The sequence below is a fragment of the Hoplias malabaricus genome, chromosome 4, assembly GCF_029633855.1.
Source record: "Hoplias malabaricus isolate fHopMal1 chromosome 4, fHopMal1.hap1, whole genome shotgun sequence".
In the NCBI taxonomy this organism is placed as follows: domain Eukaryota; kingdom Metazoa; phylum Chordata; class Actinopteri; order Characiformes; family Erythrinidae; genus Hoplias; species Hoplias malabaricus.
This window is the reverse complement of record NC_089803.1, coordinates 32,624,012-32,644,804: the sequence shown is the minus strand read 5'-3', so window position 1 is coordinate 32,644,804 and position 20,793 is coordinate 32,624,012. Positions and strand designations below refer to the sequence as shown.

Here is a 20,793-nt window from a genome sequence, read left to right as displayed (position 1 = left end):
TATATTTATCGAATTTTCAGTTAGGAAGTCAAATTAGCAATAAACAATATCCTATTAAGTTTAAGTCAGGGAGTTGACTGTAATTTGAAGAAGAAGCATTACTTTCACAGCCTCACATGAGAGCAGAGCTGTGGCTGTGCTTGAAGCAGCATATGACATTAATCAGTCAGGACAAGCCAGGCTGTTAGCAGGCTACGTGCTTCTCCGCTTCTTTGCTGCCCTGCCCTCTTTCACTGAAATCTTTACCTCTCTGTGCTCCCTGCTGCTTCACACAGATCCCTACATCTCTATACAGTGTGAGGAAATACACACACTGAATAAAGCAAAAAATAAAATAAAATAAAGACCAGAACGGAATAGATTGCAATATATTAGTACAGAGCAGAATGGAACAGAAAATATTCAATACAATATAAAAACACAGCAGATTGTATAAGAGCAGAGTGGAACAGAGCAAGGCAGAGGAAATAGAATGTGCTTTATAAGGAAGGTATGAACTGGTAGAAAAATCCGGTTGTTATTGTTTTCAGTGATGCTCTTTTGTTTTGGCGCGGGGTCGTGGTGAAGCTCGCGCTGCTCTGTGATGCTCAGTGTCAGATGGTCTCGTGACACGGCAGCGCGCACTGCGCATGCTCGGACCGTGTTGTGTTGTCAGGGAGAAAGCAGACAGACAGACAGTGTAAGGGCAGAAATAAACAGCGACAGCTACACACACACACACCAGTCCACAGAGATAAAATCAGTCTTTTCAAAATGGCATTCTCAGAAATAACCACCGTTTCCTACCGTATCTGCCGCGAAATATTGTAAGGTTAAAGGCACACACAATGCGAAGAAGCGGCAGTGTTTTCTGAAGAGGTAAGGCTTCGATTCACCTGCATGGTGCTGAACTGAAACGCTCCCAAATTACTCCTCCTAGCCGTCCTCATTGTCACCGGGCATTTTATACAGACACGGGACTGGGGCTGTGACATATGCTACACAGGCTTTTAGAAAACAACCGAAAGAACAGAACAAAGAGAATGGTTCCCAGATTCAGACACCACTTTAAAAATATTAGATTTGTGTTACAGTTAGATTCAGGTTTTTCTACAGCTGCATTGTTCTTGCTTGAGACTGTCTGGTAGTCCGCGTGAAATTCCTAAACAATATTCTTACATTTTATCATAGCCCTTTTCTTCAGTACAGACACACCTTTTAAGTGATATTTGTGAATTTAAATATGGCCATTCATTCATTCATTGTTTACTCGCACCTTTGATGTGTCCTGTTTTCTTTTATATATAGATTCAATTGTCCACCGAATGTCTGGATGAAAATATTATTCAATGTCTACCAAAAATATTAAAATACAGGGTTTTAACACACAATAAAAATGGAAATATTAAAAAAAGGATTAATTGGCAACCTAATAATGTTGTTCTTGCATTTCCACAGGTTGTCTTGATGAACAGCTTTACTAATGCCTGGACTCGTCTGAAAGTCTAAATCAGATTTCAAGGATTTATTTCCTTTTCTTTTACTTTTCCTAATTCCTAACTGTAATAAATGGAAAGGGCAGCAGAGACTCCGATCAGCTGAGGTCCATGAACATCATGGTAATTAAATTAATTTTATGAAACATCAATATAAATAATATGTGTTTTTGTTGTTTATCATATTCTTTAAAATATGTGAACAGAGGTAAGAGACATGGGCAGCTTAAATGGAAACTGTGATCCCAGACTTAGAGTGTCCTACTGACACACTCACCTCATTGAGTAGATTACTTAGACTGGTGATACAGACCATCAGCCATCTACTGAAGAGATGGGGGAGTGAGAAAGAAGAGAACAAGAGAATGACAGAAATTGAAGGCGATGTAGAATGTTGTGGGTGTGATAACCTTCTTGTAACCTATGTCGACTTGTCTGATTCTGTTTCTCAGAGTGTCAGTGAGCAGTGCTGGAGTGATGAGGATTCAGATGGGGACAGTGACACTGAGGAAATCTTATATGGAGCACAGGTAAATATATGATACAGTGTAAAAATATGTAGCATAAACTCCCCTGTCCATCCATATATAGAAACTAAGCTGTAGAATCAGCATGCTATGAATTAATAGTTTTTTTTATGTCAAGAGTATAAACCCTTTTACGCAAATTCATCTGAACAGTTTATGCTGAAGTCATGAAGAGGGTTTTAGCATGGACTACTCTATGAGTAAGGCACACTTCAGGACAGCTTAACAGAACAGATCATTCAGACATAATTTGTCTTAAAGGCACTGTAACAGCAAAGTTACTGTTCTGAAAGCAATCATGTAAAAATGAACTATTACTGTTTTCAGTACAAAAATAAAACTATATATCCTGTGGACATTTGGAGAAAAATTAAATGCTTCACTTTTATGCATAACATATTGTGTACATAAAATTTAAAACACAGTAAATCACACACTGGAAGTGAGATTTTTGTCTTTTAATTTTTTGCCTCAATCAAGCATAAGTATACACTGACCAGCAATATCATTAAAACCATGTGCCTGGTATTGTGTGTGTGCCCCCTATTGTCACCAAACAGCTCCAACACATTAAGACATGGATTCTGAAGGTGTCCTGTGGTATCTGGACATCACTGGTGCCATGAAGGGTTTTATGGTGTATTTTGTCTACATCAATGTTTAGGAAGGTGGTACGAGTCATGTAACATCTAGATGAAAGCCTGGACCCAACGTTCCAAGCAGAACAATGTTTAAAGCTTCACATTGCCTTCCCCAGAGTTGCCTTCTTCCCCTATTTCATTCTGGTGTCAACTCCTCTCCAAGTTAAGTGACACAGAAACACCTGGCAATTATGTGTTGTAAACAAAAATTTACAGGCCACATTCTTCCATTGCTAAAAGGTCCAGTGCATGTAGATTCGGTATGGGCACCCTGGCCAGCTTGTGATTCTGGCACCTCTCTACCATATCAAGCATTCTCTTTTTCAGCAGTTTGTGCTACAGTGTCTCTTGTGTGGAATTGGATCGAAAGGACTTCCCAAGCACATCAATGAGCTTTGTGCAACCATGACCCTGCCTCCAGTTCACCAGTTGCCCTAAGATTTTGTAGGAACTAGACACTATATACTGAGGGCACCTCAAAAAGTCATGCCTAATTAATAATTAATGAATAATTTGGCCTTTTTCAAAATCACTAATTTCTTCACACTTGTTCGTTTTTTCCAGCTTCCAATACATCAACTTCAATAACTGACTGTCAGCTTGCTGCCTAATATATGGATAATATAATAAATAATACTAATTATATTAATATAATAGATAATATATGCCTAATATAATGCAGGTGCTTTTGTAACAAGATAAGCAATGTTATTCATGTCACCTATAAGTGGATTTAATGTTGTAGCTGATCAGCGTATATCTCTCTTATCAATGTTACCTACTTCGCTATATTTCCTATACACCACTAATATGCAAAGCTTTATAACTGATGAATATTCAAAACAGGGACATTATGTTGCTGACCTGTATTGCCACCCTCAGTTGGACACAGATGTTGGAGCTGTGAAAGACATCTACTCAGACAGTGCTGTTTCTGTAAGGTATTGGAAACATCATTTTGGCTGTATGTTTACACACACACACTCACTCTGTGTGTGTGTGTGTGTGTGTGTGTGTGTGTATTTGTAACATTAAGTACAATTGTGTTACAGTTCATAAGGTTTTTCCTGCTGCTATAATGGGGGATTGTTTGTAATGGGGGATTTTGTTCTGCCATCATGGTTACAATTTAAAGGCAATTTGTACATACTTGGTGTCAGGGATCACGGAGCGGACTGACGGATGCGGACGCACTCGCTAAAACACAGTACTTTTATTAAAGAAATATAACAAAACAAAGAGACTTTAACAGAAGGAAAACAAACAGGGAGCCAAGCAGGCTAAACTAGACATGGGGAGCTAAACAGGGCAAACGGGACAGACAGACTAAAGAACAAAACAACGACAGAGGAAATGAAACGACAACGTGGAAACCAATAACGGAGAAACAGCGGAGACAGACAGACTTGAGAACATGACCGAAACAGTGAAAGAACGAAGGAGAAATGTTCGACAAACGGGAGAGACACAAGGGAACTTAAATACAAGACACAGACAAGATACACCTGGACAGATAACGAGGAGGACGGACAAGGAGGCGGAACAAAGGCAGGACTAGGGCAACAACAAAGAACCATGTGCTGAGAACGAGCACATCGTCGGGAAAACGGACATGACAGGACGAGGGCGTGACACTTGGAATCTGTATTGTTTTCAGTTGTAGTTCATTTTGATCATAATCGATTAAATTTCAAGTACTCAACTTGTCACGTCTTTGTTTAGGGAATATGAGACAATTGATGATGTGGACATTGACCTACATATCAACATAAGCTTTCTGGAGGTGAGAATTTATTTATTGGTTTGTTTGTTTATATTTATTTATAATCTAGTTGTTTTTATACATTAGATTTAAAAGTGGTGATTTCAGAATACACAATTACATGTTTCCACTTTAAATATTGTAGTATAATTTATTGTCTAATATTCCAGGTAGGCTCTGGACCCACCAACTCTGAACTGGATAAGCGGTTACAGATAATGAATGAATTATTGTCTAATATTTTTTATAGGAGGAGATAGCCTCAGCTTGGAAAGTCAACAGAACAGAACCTATTGTTTTACGCCTTCGCTTCTCATTGTCTCAGTACCTGGACGGACCAGGTAGGAATGCATTGATAATGCATTTATAAATGTATAAATGTTAGTGGTGTTGATTGGTATGATTAATAAACCAGAATCAATTGCATTAATACTTAGTAAAGAATGCTTAAATGTTTTGGTCAAAATAATTCTTATGATTTTCTTATGATTGAGTAAAACTCAATAAATGGGAGTCGGATGGATCTCCTTTAATCTTCCATCACTCAGAATAACAGTAGCCCCTATAGGTATCGGTTAGCTGACATGACATAATTGGTTAGCAATCTAGCATTTAGCATTGTCCTTCAGGTGATTTGAACTTTGTAATGATATTGCATTAGAAGCAGTTCAGAAGGATGTAACTGACTACAAGTCTTGGAAAAAGCATTTACAAGCCTTCACCCTCTAAGCTTGATAGCATTGTGTGTTAGGAGAGGGTATGGGTCACAGTGGTTTTGTTAAATTTTAAATTACTTCCAAAAGTTAACCTAAATTAATCATTGTGAAGTAAAATGCATACACCCTTAACAAATCAGTATACAAAATATGTAATTATTGGATTTATTTTTCTGACAGAATTTTTAATATTGTGCTTGCTGTGTGTGTGTGTGTGTGTGTGTGTGTGTGTGTGTGTGTGTGTGTCCCTTTTTAGAGCCAACGGTAGATGTGTTTCAGCCTTCCTGTAAAGAAGGTTTTAATCTTGGGTCACAGCTGAAGAGGTGAACCCCTTTACTTTATGCTCTGTGTTAATCATAGAGCACCTGATATCAGTCTTACTTTTAATTGAGCTTTTTGAGTGTGACGTTTATTATTATTGTATTTTTTTCCTTTAGAATCCTTTCCTCTTTCATATCAAATCAGTGGAGGCACCTCAGCAATGAATTTCTGAGAACTCAGCAGAAGAAGAGGCATAGCTGGTTCAAAGCTGGAGGAACAATCAAGAAGTTCCGTGCTGGTCTCAGCATCTTCACACCAATAGCCAAGTACAGTTGTTAATTACTGTTCTAAAAGAGTGAATGACTAATAACACAGATAGTATTACACAAAATGCCCCCTTTTTTTTCCATGAGTCCTTTTGAATGTGAGATGCACATATATGGTGTTTATATTTTACATTTAGCAAGTGTTTAATACAGGTATGTTATGTTTATTGTCTGCAATACGTTTTGCAAAACCATAAGGTAAATTAAATGGCAATTGATTGGATATTGATGTAGACTTAGTAAATTTAGACTATTAATCGGAAAGACATTAAAACACCACATGAAAAAAAACATGAATCACAAGGAAGGGTCTGTCAACAGTGGAAAAGAATGTGTACAAAGCATTTAGTGTTTGAATTAAAATTAGTAAATTAATTTTATTTTTTAAATATATTTGACGATTCATTATGCACATTAGAATCACACTTGATAAAAACATCCAATAAAACCACAAAACATTAGAGATCATTTATTATTTTAAATGACATTATGAAAGCAAGACAGAGCAGTGTGAATTTTGTTTGTTTCTCCAGGTGTCCCAATGTTCCTCTGATTCAGGGCCCTGGAGAGAAGGGCAGGGCTTCAGGCTCGGAGCCTAAAGTAACTCGCCTGATGAACCGCTCAGTTTCCTGCACAATGAAGGTGCCCAAAGGGGAGTTACTTACATATGCACCTAATGGACAGGTCAGCCCGACAGATAATCAGTTATATTGATTTCATACTCCTCACTATATCTCCAGGACTTATATACTCTTATTTTACACAGATCTATAATGAAGGATTTCAAATATTCACATCTCCTTCTGGAGAAGAGAATGTAATGAACCTTTAGGGAACACAACTGGATTCTTAAATTATTGCATATTTTGACTGTTTCTACATTTAGTGAACAATAAAGTACCTCTATCATACATTTTTTCTGAGAGTGTACTTCCATATGGCTATTTATTAAAAGCAGTATTTTGTGACTGTGAACCTGATTGTTTATTGTGGTATATGATGTATACATGTATATCATGTGAAAAGTTACCGTCTTGGTTGGGATGTTTCTCAGAGTGTGGCAGTCCCTGGCTCCCGGTCCACAGTGCAGATCACCACTAAGCAGCTTATTGAGCTATTCTTTTCTTCACAAGCTCTCCTTCACTGCAAGAGTATACCTACTCTAGAATATGGTTTTCTTGTACAGGTAAATTCATATTTTTTCCATTAAATGGCATGTGTAGCTCCATACAATGATTGGGTGTACTTGGTCTAAATACATTTCATTTAGATTTTCTAATGAAAACAACATTCCTCTGTACATTTTAATGTATAATAACTGTTTTATATAAAATATAGTATGTGTATGCAATAAAAGTGCAATAAATATGTCTCTTTGTTTAGATAATGAAATATTCAGAGCAGAGAATTCCCACTCTGAATGAGTACTGTGTCGTCTGTGATGAGCAGCATGTCTTTCAGAATGGCTCCATGCTTAAGGTTGGGAAATTTATAGTTGAATTAAATTTGTAACTTTTTAATTTTTCATAATTAATACAATAATTAATAAAATAATAATTATGTCAGATTATAAAACACATTAATATTGAACTACTAACACAAGTACCGAAATATTCAATGGCATGTGGTAAACAGAAAATGCAACAAGCATTTGAGACAAAAACTTTGCCCCTGTAAAAATGATGGCTGTAACACAGACAAATTGTGGAAAGTCTAAATTTTAATAAGATTTTGTATTATATTAATTTATTGAGGTTTATGTGTAATTTGTTGCTTGTTTCTCAAATGCTGCTATAATTCAGTATTCAATGCCAATTCTGACTGAAATTTACATAAAGGACCATGCCCTCTGATATTTGCTCAGTACTGTATGTCTACTGGAGATATGTATTATGATATATATTTAACAAGTTTATTTGTGAATTTGCAGCCAGCAGTGTGCACAAGAGAGCTGTGTGTGTTCTCTTATTACACGCTGGGAGTGATGTCAGGAGCTGTTGAAGATGTAGCCACAGGAGCAGAGGTAACACAAATGGATGTATGTTCATATATAGATCTTGACTGACCCTAGAAGGTTTGGGTAGGTCTTGCTTTCATGAAACTCCTAAAAGATACAAGTCACTGTGTGTTTACTTTTGGACAGGTGGTTGACTTGCTGGTGGCAATGTGCAGAGCTGCCCTGGAGTCTTCCCGTAAAAGCATTATCTTCGACCCGTATCCCTCTGTGGTTGACCCTTTTGACTCCAAAGCTTTGGCCTTTAACCCTAAGGTACAGAATGTCATGACCATAGAACAGTTTACACAAGATTTATTTAACTACATAGTTTTGTAGTCTTTGAATCAGTTATTCATGTGTGTTTGTCATACTATACCTTGTCTTTCATTTTTCTGGGATCAGAAAAGGAGTTACGATAGGCTGCAGAAAGCACTGGACAGCATCATGTCTATACGTGAAATAACACAAGTAAGAGCTGTCAACATAACGTATTCATCACTACCTTCTAATTCTTAAGTAATAAAATGTATTACTTCACCGTATATTTTCAGGGCTCCTATGTAGAGATAAAGAAAGAGATGGACAAACTGGATCCACTTGCACATCCTCTTTTACAGTGGTGAGGGAAACAAATTAAATGATGATATCTGTCATCATGATTTTGTCTTATTTAAAGCAGATCGGCTAAACTGTTTTTGGAAGTGCTGTCCTTGATTTGTTTATTCAGAAGAGATGTCAAAAATGCTGGTTGAAGAATATTGATGTTGACACTGTTATTACCTTATTGTATGATTGCTATTATTTGAGCTTGCTACAACTGTTTTCAGAGGTGGCGAAAGTAAAAAGTAAATGTCTAATCGGCTGCAGGATTGTAATTCCAACTGTTTGGTTGGTCTAATAATCTCAAACCAGCCTCAGAGGTGTCAGGGAAGTCGTCGCAAAATTACAGAAAAGTCTTTTACTTTTTTGACCTGAATTTGCCAACTTTGATGAATGTCCACAGCTTATGACATCATATGTTTACATGGCAACCAGCAGAAAGTAACTTGTATCTAACATCATATGGCAGCTTCTAATCAGCCCATTCAGCTTCTTTTAGCTTGTATTTTAGGTTTTTTACTTATATATTTATTAATAAGCCATTTATATATAAGCCATATATATTTATATATAAGCCATATATATTTGCCATTTAGTCATCCGCAAGTTTTTATATACCTGTTTTTAAACATCATATGTTATGTTTTTTGGAAAATATCGTTTTTGTGTCTCTTTCTGTTGCAGGATTATATCCAGCAATAGATCCCATATTGTCAAGCTACCCATAAGCAGGGTGAGGGCATCTGTCACAACATTAAATATTAAACAGATTAAGCATATGAAGGAAATCAATTTCTTCTCACTTTTTTTATTTTTTACTGCTGTATTTCACAGCAACTCAAGTTCATGCACACTACCCACCAGTTCTTGTTGCTCAGTAGCCCGCCTGCCAAAGAGGCTAGGTTCCGCACAGCTAGGAAATTGTATGGCAGCACATTTGCCTTTCAGTAAGTACATTCATACAAAATCCAAAACAATCAGATCATGTTCAAGCCCAATCCTGTCATAATTTTTATTATTTCCAATGTAGTGTATAACTATAATAGTGTAGTTTTTATTTATTTATTTTTTCTCACTTTCTGTCAATGTGTATTAGCGGCTCCCATATAGAAAACTGGCACTCTATTCTACGGAATGGACTTGTTAATGCCTCCTATACAAAACTGCAGGTAAGTCTGTCTTTTACCTACAAACTGATAATGTGGGTATATACTAAACATCCCCCGATGACAATATGGGTTCTGCAGGATTATGTGTTTTGGTTAATGTGCATTCCTGTTCTTTCTAATACAAGCTGCATGGGGCAGCCTATGGGAAGGGCATCTACCTCAGCCCCATCTCCAGTATCTCTTTTGGATACTCAGGTAGGAGAGACTTTGCCCCTGGCTGTATGAGATGAGTCAGATCTGCACTCTGTACTTAAATGGATAGTTCTGCCAAAATTGCTGTTGTGAAAATAGAAACTAGTTAAAGCAGTTAACTGGATGACTTGTTATGTGAACATGCATCAGACTGAGATATTGATGTATGAATTGCATTTTAATTATCATTAATAATAATAATAATAATAATAATACTTTTTAAAAAGTTCTCAGACTGTTTTCGAACATAAAAAACATATGCTTGAAATTGTGGTGTTTTGTGATACCATCCTTCTGGCTCCCTCTGCTTGCCTCTGCCTGTGTTGCACCTGTGGGACTGTCTTGGATGTGTTTGTTTGTTTAGGGATGGGGAAAGGACAGCACCACATGCCCACAAAAGAGGAGCTAGTGCAGCACTATAACAGAGTCAACACCATCTCACAGGTATGCCCACTGGTGTATGGTATAAATGCCAATAACATTGTGAAGTGTTTTGCTTACTCCAGAAAATTACGATATTTATCATTTGCTTTGAACCATTTAAATGATTAGTGTGTAACAGTTTTGGAGATTTGTAGGTGATGAAAAATTGACAGATAGCTTAATCACTTAAATCTTATCTCTTTGAACTATATATACTTTTTTGCTTTGTTGTAGAGCCGCCCAGTGCAGTCTAGGTTTCTTCAGAGTCGGAATCTGAACTGTGTTGCTCTTTGTGAGGGTAAGAGACAATAAAACCCAACATTTTGTTTTCTAACCAAAATAGTAGCAGAAGTCATAGAAACATTTTTGTATATTTAAAGCGTATTAAGTATATACAATTAAGTAGCCTTTAGCGGCAAGTTCCCCTACTTGTTCTAGCTGCTATTCAAAATAAAAATGAGAGAATACCATCCCACACAGGATCTTTTGATATAAACAACTAAGTCACTGACAATATCTCTTCCATTAAATAGGCATCAACACCTGCACAAAAATGGGTAGCACAGGCTTCTGTTTATTGTCCTGTTCAATATGTTTTCAGTTTTTATCTGGTGCCAAAATTTGAATTACTTGTACACCATGGCCATTTTGACTGGAAATGTAATGAATGAAAGAAGGACTCTATATTTGACACTGTACCCAATACACATTTACTTCTTGTTTATACAGTTATAACATCAAAAGACCTACAGAAACATGGGAACATATGGGTTTGCCCTGTGCCTGACCACGTCTGCACACGCTTCTTTTTTGTGTGAGTTACATTTGTACGTTCAGCTACATTTTAATGTTCTTTTTAGACCCATGAACAAAGTGTTCATGCTGACTGTGTTGTACAGGTATGAGGATGGCCAGGTGGGAGATGCCAATATTAACACACAGGAGCCTCGAATTCAGAGGGAGATTTTGCGGGTGATTGGGACTCAGTCAAGCTGAAATAGATGCGCCAACACTGTGATAGATTCAAAACTGAACAAAGAAAGAAACTGCCTCAGCTATGTGTAATCGTGGTGTCAGTTTAGGCGAATTATAATGTGGTAATAAAAAAGGGACCAATTTTAAGAGTTTCTGCCTCATATGTTGTTTTACACATAGCCTCTGTTTCAGTACAATCCATGCAGAGTGGTCAGTCCCTCACTTTCATCCACTAGGGGGCTCTGTTGCCAAGTTTAGGTATTTGTAAAACCAATGCACATGTCCGGTTCATTTTCTTTGCCTGTGATTTTGATTAACCTTTCCCCAGGGGTCGGTTGACTTTGATGAAAAAGGTGCTAAGTGACAGTGTGAAAATGAGTTATATGGATTTTGAAGTTTGTATTTCTGGACAAAACCTGCTCACTATGCCACAGAGTTTATATACAGTTATGAGCAAAATGTTATATAATAGGTTGCTGTATAATTTAATTAACTCTATTGAATACTCTGTTTATTGACTTCAAGTCATGTATCTTTTCTGATTATTACATACTGACAGCTTCATCTAAGCAGAAACTGCTATATTTTCTTTCCCTTGATCCTTTTTTCTTACTTCACTTTGTCATGTCCATTTTTTAAAGCTAACTTAACAAAAGCAGATTAATTAAGACACATTCCTGAAAAGCTGGTGTTCTGGAGATGGTTTGTTATTTATAAAGCCTGAGATGAAATACTAGACATCAGAGTAGCCTTCTGCAAATCACCTGCTGCACATTTCACCATAGAGGTTCGGAAACTGAAAATTATGCAATATCTGTAGCATCAAACACCTACCCCTTAAAACCTTAATCTGGCCTGTGCAGAGACATGCAGTGTTCATTTGGTCTTAACTTGTTCTCAGTGGATATGAACATAACAGTAGACATGAGGAATGAACATAACAGTAGACATGTCCTTTACCTTTGAGGTAAAGAAATGTTTGTTGAACATGGCCCACATTTGTACTGAAACTGTTTTTCAATAAAATAAGTGCATGATGCTGAAATTAATATTGACTCTCTGTGAGGTTTTGTGGATATTTTGCACCTAGATGGTTAAGCTGAGAATGGTCCAAGGGGGTTCAACCTTCCTCAGCATGACTGATGTTGTTAGGGCTCAATTTTAAGTTTCTCCTGAGGCAGAAGACAGCATTTATAACAGTGCATTTCCCCCATATGTGCTCTACACCTGCCTCCTCTGTAAAGCCCCTCATACTCTTCTACTTAGATTAAACATCCTTGGCTTTCTTTAGTTCATCATTTCTCATTTTATTTTGTCTGAGTTGTTTTAAGATAGTTTCCTACACAATTTTTCAACCACATAAAATATCATGGGACTAATGAAATATTTGCTTTGAGCAATCATAAACTTACATCTTCTAGCAAAAGGTAAAATCCAGTTATACCTTTAAAACAACTTTTATTCATTCATTCATTCATTCATTGTCTGTAACCGCTTATCCAGAATCACCAAGGAACATGGTGGGAACACATCCGAGGGGGCGCCAGTCCTTCACAGGGTGACACACACTCACTTTTTTGAGTCGCCAATCCACCTACCAACATGTGTTTTTGGACCGTGGGAGGAAACCGGAGCACCGGAGGTAACCCAAGCGGACACGGGGAGAACACACCAAACTCCTCACAGACAGTCACCCGGAGCAGGACTTGAACTTACAACCTCCAGGTCTCTGGAGCTGTGTGACTGCGACACTAACTTCTGCACCACCGTGCCACCCTTTCAAATAATTAATGCAGACAAAAGTTGAAAAAATATACACAGATCAACCATAAATTTGTGACCACCTTTTTGTTTATACACTCACTATCCATTCTCTCAGCTCCACTGAGCATACAGGAGCACTTTATAGTTCTAAAAATACAAAATGTAGTCCATCTATTATTCTGCATAAATTGATAGCTTCCTACCACCCTGTTCTTAAGTGGTTAGGAGCCCCTGCAGAACAGGAATGGTGGATAATTCTCAGCGCTGCAGTGACACTATGGTGGTGGGGGTGTGTTAATGTGTGTTGTGCTGCTACTAGTGGATAAGACACAGCAGGACTGCTTGAGTTTTTAAACGCCTCCGTGTCACTGCTGGACTGAAAATAGTCCACCAACCAAAAGCATTCTGCGTCCACTGATGAATGACTAGAGGATGACCAACACAAACTGTAGCAACAGATGAGCTACTGTCTCTAAATTTACATCTACAAGGTGGACAGGAGGTTGTGGGTTCGATTCCCGCTCCGAGTGACAATCTGTGAGGAGTTTGGTGTGTTCTCCCCATGTCCATGTGGGTTTTCTCCGGGTGCTCCGGTTTCCTCCCACAGTCCTAAAACACACATTGGTAGGTGGATTGGCAACTCAAAAGTGTCCGTAGGTGTGAGTGAATGTGTGAGTGTGAGTGTTGCCTGGGGAAGGACTGGCGCCCCCTCCAGGGTGTATTCCCCTCCTTGCGCCCAATGATTCCAGGTAGGCTCTGGACACACTGCAACCCTGAATTGGATAAGCGGTTACAGATAATGAATGAATGAATGAATGAATGAAGGTGGACCAACCAAGACAGGACACCAAGATAGGTGTGTCTAACACAGTGGACAGTTAGGGACCATAGTGTTTAAAAACTCCAGCAGTCCTGCTGTGTCTGATCCATTCGTACTAGCACAACACACACTAACACACCTCCACCAAGTCACTGTCACTACAGCGCTGAGAATGATCCACCACTCAAATCATACCTACTCTGTGTGGGTCCTCACCATTGAAGAACAGGGTGAAAGCGAGCAAACAAAGTATGCAGAACAAGAGATGGGCTATAGTTTATAGAAATACAAAGTGCTCCTGTCTGGTTAGTGGAGTTGAGAGAATAGACCGTATGGTTGATCTGTGTGTACTGTCCAGTCATAAAGGGTCATATGTATCATTTGTTTGACTCTGAGGAGCCAGTGTCCCCAGTGTTGTACTCTTAACTACCAGCCTTGCTCCCACTGTTTTCTCTTCTGCTTTACCACTAACATCAAGGCTGAACAGACTTCATTAAATTTGCTCTTGAGGGAGCAGGCACCCCAATCAGAATTCAATCCAGTTCTCCCACAGAGGAAATGGCTTCCTGACAGTTTAAGTAAAGCATGAATGAGCATCATTTCACTTTTCATCAGCAGTAAATTATATAAGTACATTTTTGTACAGTAAGGAAATGACAACGACACTCTCAATTCATATGACATATTGGTAGATATTGCTATTCTAACATTATAATTTTGAAAGCAATATTGACATAGTGTTCGATTTTCAACATTGGGAGAAGTAAATTGTGCTTTGTGGGGCTTGTTTTTTTTAACTTTGAATGTCTCTTTAATGAAATTTTCAAGTGAGGCTCCACTTAAAAGATTAATGCCATTAAACTAACTAAATTTGCACTTCATTTCCATAGGGCACTGCAATCTGCCATACTTCCCTTTGAGACCTAATTTCCTTTTAATTAAATTAATAAGAATTCTAGAGAAAGCCACTAGAGAGTGCCTGCGGCGGAGCCTGTGTCGTCTGCCAGATAACAGCTGAGAGTGTGCATTGTCTGTGGCACTTAATAAAGCAACTGAAACAGTTGTTATAAAAAACTAAAAGATGCCTCTAATCTGCAGTAATATTTTAGTGGAACTGACGTTACCAAGAAAACAGAAGCTTGCATGTACATTTTGGTGAACTGGTTCTAGAGCAGTACACATCTGTCATACAGCTTGTAATGAATACTGAAGATGTGCTTTATATTTATGTACAAATATCTGTACATAAAACATCCAATGCTGAAAGAATCAGAATATATAACTTGCTGCATGTTGATGTATTTAGTCCGTCTTACAATTTTCCCTAATTTGCACAAATATATGGAGTGTTAATTTTATCATTCCTTAAAAAAATGTTTTAAAAGACGTTACTTCAACGTTTAACACATAATAGAAGCATAACAACAATACAATAAATACAGATATACAGTTTATCAGTTGTCAAGCCCTTGCCCTGTCTCATGTTTCCCTGTCTTGTTTTTGTTTTCCTCACCATGTGCTCATGGCTCTTTTTGTTTTGTTCTTGTCTCTGCCCTAGCCCCGCCAGTCTCATTAGTGTTTCCAGGTGTTGCTTGTGTTTCTTTTGTTATAGTTTTATTTTGTACTTAAATAAAGTTAAATAAAGATCTCCTTGTGTGTACGTCCGCCGCTCCGTCTTCCCTGCCCAGCCGTTACAGAAGACCACCTCGTAAATCCTGATGTAGCAAGGAATCCGTTTGCAACTCTTTTCCAGACTGGCCCTGGCACATCAGTGGGGTATGTTTTGGAGAAAAAGGGTCCTCCACACCCTGTAAACAAAGGCACCGGCAATGTGCTGGAGCCTCCCCCTCACTGGAGGACTACCCCTTCATGTCCGGGGAAAACTTTGGGGGTGCGTTGAGGGTTGGTGCGCTAACAGTGAGGCTAACAGGGGCACACTTTATGAGGTCAAGGGACTTCGTCATGAATGCGCCTCCCGAACCCTCAACAGCTCCAGCATGTGTCCTTCGAACAACCCCCTGCCTCCATGGACGTCGTTGCAGGGCCGCCTGCCTCCATGGACGTCGTTGCATGGCTCAATGCCTCCTTGAAAGTCATTACAGGACTGCTTGCAGCTCCTGCTCCAGTGAATGCGGCACCCGTTGCTTCTGTCCCAGTGCCAGCGGCAACTCCAGCCGCATCTGTCCCAATGCCGGTGACAACCCTCTCCTGTTCCAGTAAAGGCGGCACCCGCAGCTCCTGTACGTGTGTTGGTGTTACCTGTCACTCCTATTCCTGTGATGGTGTTGCGATGTGATGGCGTGTGATGGAGTGATGCCATTTCTGTTCCTGTGAGGGTGGCTATCACTGCTTCTGTTCCTGTGACTGTGGCTCCTGTCTTGTCCTTCGCCTCACCTGTCTCTGCTCCTGTTGCGTCTCGAGTCCAGTCCCAGTACTTGTCTCCTGTCTCTGTTCTTGTCTTGTCCTCAGTCCAGTCTCCTGTCTCCGTTCCTGTCTTGTCATTAGTCCAGTCACCTGTTTCTGGTTCTGTCCTGTCCCCAGACCAGTCTATGTTCCAGTCCAGTGTCTTGCCTCTTGTTTTCAGTCCTGTCTTGTCTCCAGTCCAGTCTCCTGTCTTCATTCCTGTCTTGTCCTCTGTCCATCTACTGTCTCAGTTCCTGTCTTGTCCTCAGTCCAGTCTCCTTTTTCTGGTTCTGTCCTGTCCCCAGTCCAGTCTATGTTCCAGTCTGGTGTCTTGCTTCCTGTTTTCAGTCCTGTCTTGTCTCTAGTACAGTCTCCTGTCTCCATTCCTGTCATGTCCCCAGTCTCCTGTTTCTGCCCCTGTCCTTTTCCGAGTCCAGTCTCCTTTTCAGTCATGTGTTTTGTCTCATGTCCAGTCTCCTTTTCAGTGCCTTGTCTGAGCTTCTGTTCTGTCTTGTTTGTCTTGGTTTCCAGGCTCCTCTCCTTCACCAGCTCCAGGGGAATCTAGGTCTCCCCAGGATTTGCGCGTTTAGGAGGGGGCTTCTGTCACACCCTTGCCCTGTCTCATGCTTTTCCGTCCTCTTTGGGTATTCCCTAACATGTGCACTAACAGCACCAACTCCAGTCCTGGAGGTTGTGGGTTTGAGCCCTGCTCTGGGTGACACTCTGTAAGGAGTTAAGTGTATTAACCCTTTGTCCATGTGGGTTTCCTCCTGGTGCTCCTGTTCCCTCAGACGGTCCAAAAACACACGTAAGTAGGTGGACTGATTATTAAATTGTGTGAGTGTGTGTTGCCCTGTGAAGGACTGGCACCCCCTCCAGGGTGCCCAGTGATGCCAGGTAGGTTCTGGACCCACTGTGACCCTGAACTGAATAAGCAGTGACAGTCAATGAATGAATGAATTAATAATAAAAATAATAATAGTAATAATAACAATAATTTGTATTTATATAACACCTTTATAATGCCCAAGATCACATTGCAAAGAAAACGTCTTAGGACAAAACGGAAGAAAAGGAGTAATGAGAGAAGAGGTGGATATTTAGCTGAGTTTTAAAAGAATACAATAAAGAGCAGAGGTGAGGTCTTAGTGGTCATGAGTTCCCTTGTGAACTTAGTCACAGACAGTAGACCACCCTCAGAAGGTCAACTTATCTGTTGATGCAGGACAGTAGGAGTGAAGAAGATCAGACAAAACAGACTCATACCAGACCATGTAGAGATTTGTTTGTTGGCAGAAGAAATATAAACTGAATACAGAGTGGGTCAGGTAGCCAGTGCTGATAAAGGGTTGGGGTGATATGAGCTGGTTTTTAGAAAGATCTCTAGCAGTAGAGTTTCGAATGTACTAAAGTGTGTATGGTTTCGTTAGGAAGGCCACTAAAATGGGGGTTGAAATAGTCCAAATTATATAAGATGAATGCATGAACCAAAAATGGTGTTGATGTGTTAAATGTGTGTAAATATATTTTGAGGTATTATATCATGGGGAACCTGTATACATATTTGATGCAGTAAGATTCAATGCATACATTTTTTCTAGTGTATCTGACCTTGTTTTCTGTGTATGTACCAGTGAGAGGGTACTGAATGCTTCATGTAGCATACAGGCTGTGGATTTTGTGAGGCATAACTGAAGAAATGTGTGCCCTTCTACTCTGATTGAAATCATCGCCTCAAGGCTCGAAGTGCTACGAGGCCATACGGCTCCATCAGTGGGAGAGGAGGATACGAAAATAGAACTGGTAGAGGGTACAAAAATTGATGGCACAAAGGAATGTGCAAAGTTTCTTTAAATTGGCATCTAAATTCAATCCATACATTTCAAAGACAGATGTTTCACAGCTGAACCAATTGTTTACTGGCTGTGTTGTACCTTCATGCTTGGCTGCATCTGTTTTTGAACTCTCCGAATCAGTCACGCATGGAAATCATTTGCACACACACAGATTGGCAGAAGCTCATCATCATGGCCCACTTAAAGGGGAATTAAATCATGCTTCTATTAAAATGTGACGGTATTTAATGCGGAAATGGTTTAGTGGCAGGAAAATTGTGCCTAGCCCTTTAAGCCCTCCACTACACCCCCACCCCTTCTGCCCCATGTCCCTTAGAGCCATTCACACGTTTCTTTAATACATTTGGTGAACTGGGTTCATCCCACATGCAGTTTGCCTCTGTGAAAGGATACTTTCCTCATAGACACAGTTACTGAAGGCTGGGACTACGTTAGCTTTACCAATCTAAAAAAGACCTCTACCATCTGTGAAGCCTACATGCAGAAAAGGTAAATGGTCATTAAAATCTTTATATGTATATTTAAGGAGTATGTCATCTTGAAATAAACTTTGCTCTGTCATAAAGCCTGTAATTTTGTAATGCATGAGTTGATTTATTTTCTTTTGGCAAGTGGTAAATGGGTCCAGTACTCCCTTAATTATACTGTGAAATAACTTGTGTTTGAAATGTGGCACTGATCTGTAATTAATTTTTAAAAATCACATAATTAGCTTGACAGAACATCTAAGCCAGAACATTTATCTGTGCCAGTCATCCTCAATCTCTTTATACCCTTTTGTTATAATTGTCTTCTCAAAGCATGCCTCAAAGGCAACTAGGGTGCAACATTGTTTCTACTGGAGCATTTATAATTTGCTGGATTAGTCCAAGACCCTTTATGCAGGAGAAAATGTAATAATAGCACAGGAAATGTTAACTAATATCTCTTCATTATCCTACAGCCATTGAAGAGAAATCTCAATAACAAACCTGTTGTTGCTTTTATGTCAAGAACAGCATTCCAGATGTAAGAGAATGGACTGTACTCCTGCCAGACATCCAAGACAAGAGCTCTTGAAAAACTGGAGAAGTCTTTGAGGAATCATTTTCCATCTTAGAGAAGAGAAGGACCTGAAGCTGTCAGTTATGTACCTGTCCAGAGAGCTCACTTCCACATCTGAATTTAAAATTCATCACAGTTATATAGAAACTGGAGGTCCAAAAAGCTGCTCTACAAATCCAAGACAAGGAGGATTCAGAAAAGTGTCTTCTTCTGGAGATCAGAGTCCATGTCCAATCCCAGGATTAGGCCCTGGGGTGCTAGAGATGCGTGTTAAGGAAGGAAGTAAAATTAGAAACCTTTTGGGTTATGCTATGTCCCGGCTTCAGGGGGAAAGACATGTGGTTCCAGTAACTCAGGTCATCTTCACTGGTATGGGCCGAGCCATCACCAAAACAATCACCTGTGTTGAGATCATGAAGCGCAAAGTCCAGGGGCTACATCAAGTGTCCAAGCTTCAGTACAGGACAGTTAGAGAAGTGTGGCAGAGCCAAGAGGAGGAAGGAGTTCAAATGACCATGTTTAAAAATGTCCCAGCCGTTTACATTCTCCTCTCCAAAGAGCCGTTGGACCCAGAAGAGTTAGGATACCAGCCACCTGCTCAGACAGACTCCTGCTCAGAGCAAAAGAGTAGTGAAGATAATAGAGAGGTTTCACGGAAAAGACCCTTGATTCCCAGCTCTCACACCACTCTGTCCAGCACTAAAAGAACACAAACAGGCTCATTATATAATTACAAGACTGACACTTAGACAAATTGGTGGCTCAACATGTAGAGCCTATTATGGGCACTAAATTGTATATCGTAAAAAAAATCTGATATTTTTGTAGTTCTTTGCTGGACAGGAACATTGAATATTTTTTGTTAGATTAGTACTAATACAGTACCTACTTTGTTGCTAAGTTACTAAACACAAAATACATGTCAAATAAAGTATCAGTAAATCCTTCATTCATGTTCAGTGTTTCATTTCACTATTATTATTAAATCGGTAAATGGTGAAGGATTCTTCAAGAGGAAGCCCTGTGTGCTCCTGGACTGAAGCGTAACACTGACCTCTCCTGGACGATTAAAGAATGTGTTGTTTTAATTAGTCATACTCTATTACAGTAGAATTATACTCTTAAATTAAAATGAATAAATGCATGACTTTCGTGTATATTTTGAGTCATAATAGTTTGTAATTAAAACGCGGTGAGTTTGTTTTTATTATTATTTTTGTTTGTTTTTGAAAACGAACTGCTTATATTAAAAATGTAAGATACATTTTGTTAAAGATTCAGCCACAGTGTACTGTGGTAATAGTGGTAGTTGCGGTGAAATTGGTTTAAGAACACCTTCCTTGTATCTACATTTATTTTTATTGTCTTTAAATCTTATGTGAAGCGCTTTGAGTTGCTTGGAGCAGCATTAATTAAAAATTGATGATGATATAATAATAATAATAATAATAATAATAATAATAATAATAATAATAATAATAATGTTTTTAATTCCCTCATGGAATTTTTTTAATCAATATTACTAGTAATAATAAAACAGCAACTAGTCTTATAAAGTGCTTTCTTTCAGAACACATTTTGTACAGACAAAAATATTTCTTCAAACCTATTTAAAGGGAAGTTAAATTGTTAAATAATTTGGAGGCTCTAATTTGCTCTTTTTTCTGGGTTGTTTAATTGTTTTAATCAAATTGTATTTACACCGCGACCCTGAAATGGATTAAGAGGCAAAGAAGATGAACGAGTGCTTAACTCGTCAAGGTACACTTTATGAGCCGTATTTGCCCTATGTCAACTTTCTTCTTTGCCACTTATATTCCGACAAGCCCCGTCTTCTGTATTC

General features: G+C 38.9%; 2 protein-coding genes across 5 annotated transcripts; both read left to right on the top strand.

Moving 5' to 3' along the window:
* The first annotated feature begins 671 nt into the window (after positions 1-671).
* On the top strand, positions 672-12,093 carry parp6b (poly (ADP-ribose) polymerase family, member 6b). 4 transcript variants are annotated; one of them, XM_066667798.1, is made up of 23 exons: positions 672-858; positions 1,438-1,598; positions 1,928-2,005; positions 3,526-3,584; positions 4,366-4,426; positions 4,656-4,746; positions 5,378-5,444; positions 5,559-5,708; positions 6,242-6,392; positions 6,763-6,894; positions 7,092-7,187; positions 7,639-7,731; positions 7,852-7,977; positions 8,107-8,172; positions 8,256-8,323; positions 8,989-9,037; positions 9,139-9,251; positions 9,401-9,473; positions 9,599-9,668; positions 10,030-10,109; positions 10,323-10,386; positions 10,818-10,902; positions 10,988-12,093. In XM_066667798.1, exons 2-23 carry the CDS (start codon positions 1,587-1,589, stop codon positions 11,082-11,084), a joined length of 1,881 nt encoding a protein of 626 aa, XP_066523895.1. In that variant the 5' UTR covers positions 672-858; positions 1,438-1,586; the 3' UTR covers positions 11,085-12,093. The 4 variants fall into 4 exon arrangements, 3 of the variants coding, with proteins under 3 accessions (XP_066523895.1, XP_066523893.1, XP_066523892.1); XM_066667796.1 differs by having other exon boundaries at positions 3,490-3,584; XM_066667795.1 differs by having other exon boundaries at positions 2,667-3,584.
* Positions 12,094-18,585: 6,492 nt separating this feature from the next.
* On the top strand, positions 18,586-19,805 carry rpp25a (ribonuclease P and MRP subunit p25, a). Its single transcript, XM_066669877.1, has one exon. The coding sequence runs from the start codon at positions 19,034-19,036 to the stop codon at positions 19,697-19,699; it is 666 nt and encodes a 221-aa protein (XP_066525974.1). The 5' UTR covers positions 18,586-19,033; the 3' UTR covers positions 19,700-19,805.
* The last annotated feature ends 988 nt before the right edge of the window (positions 19,806-20,793 follow it).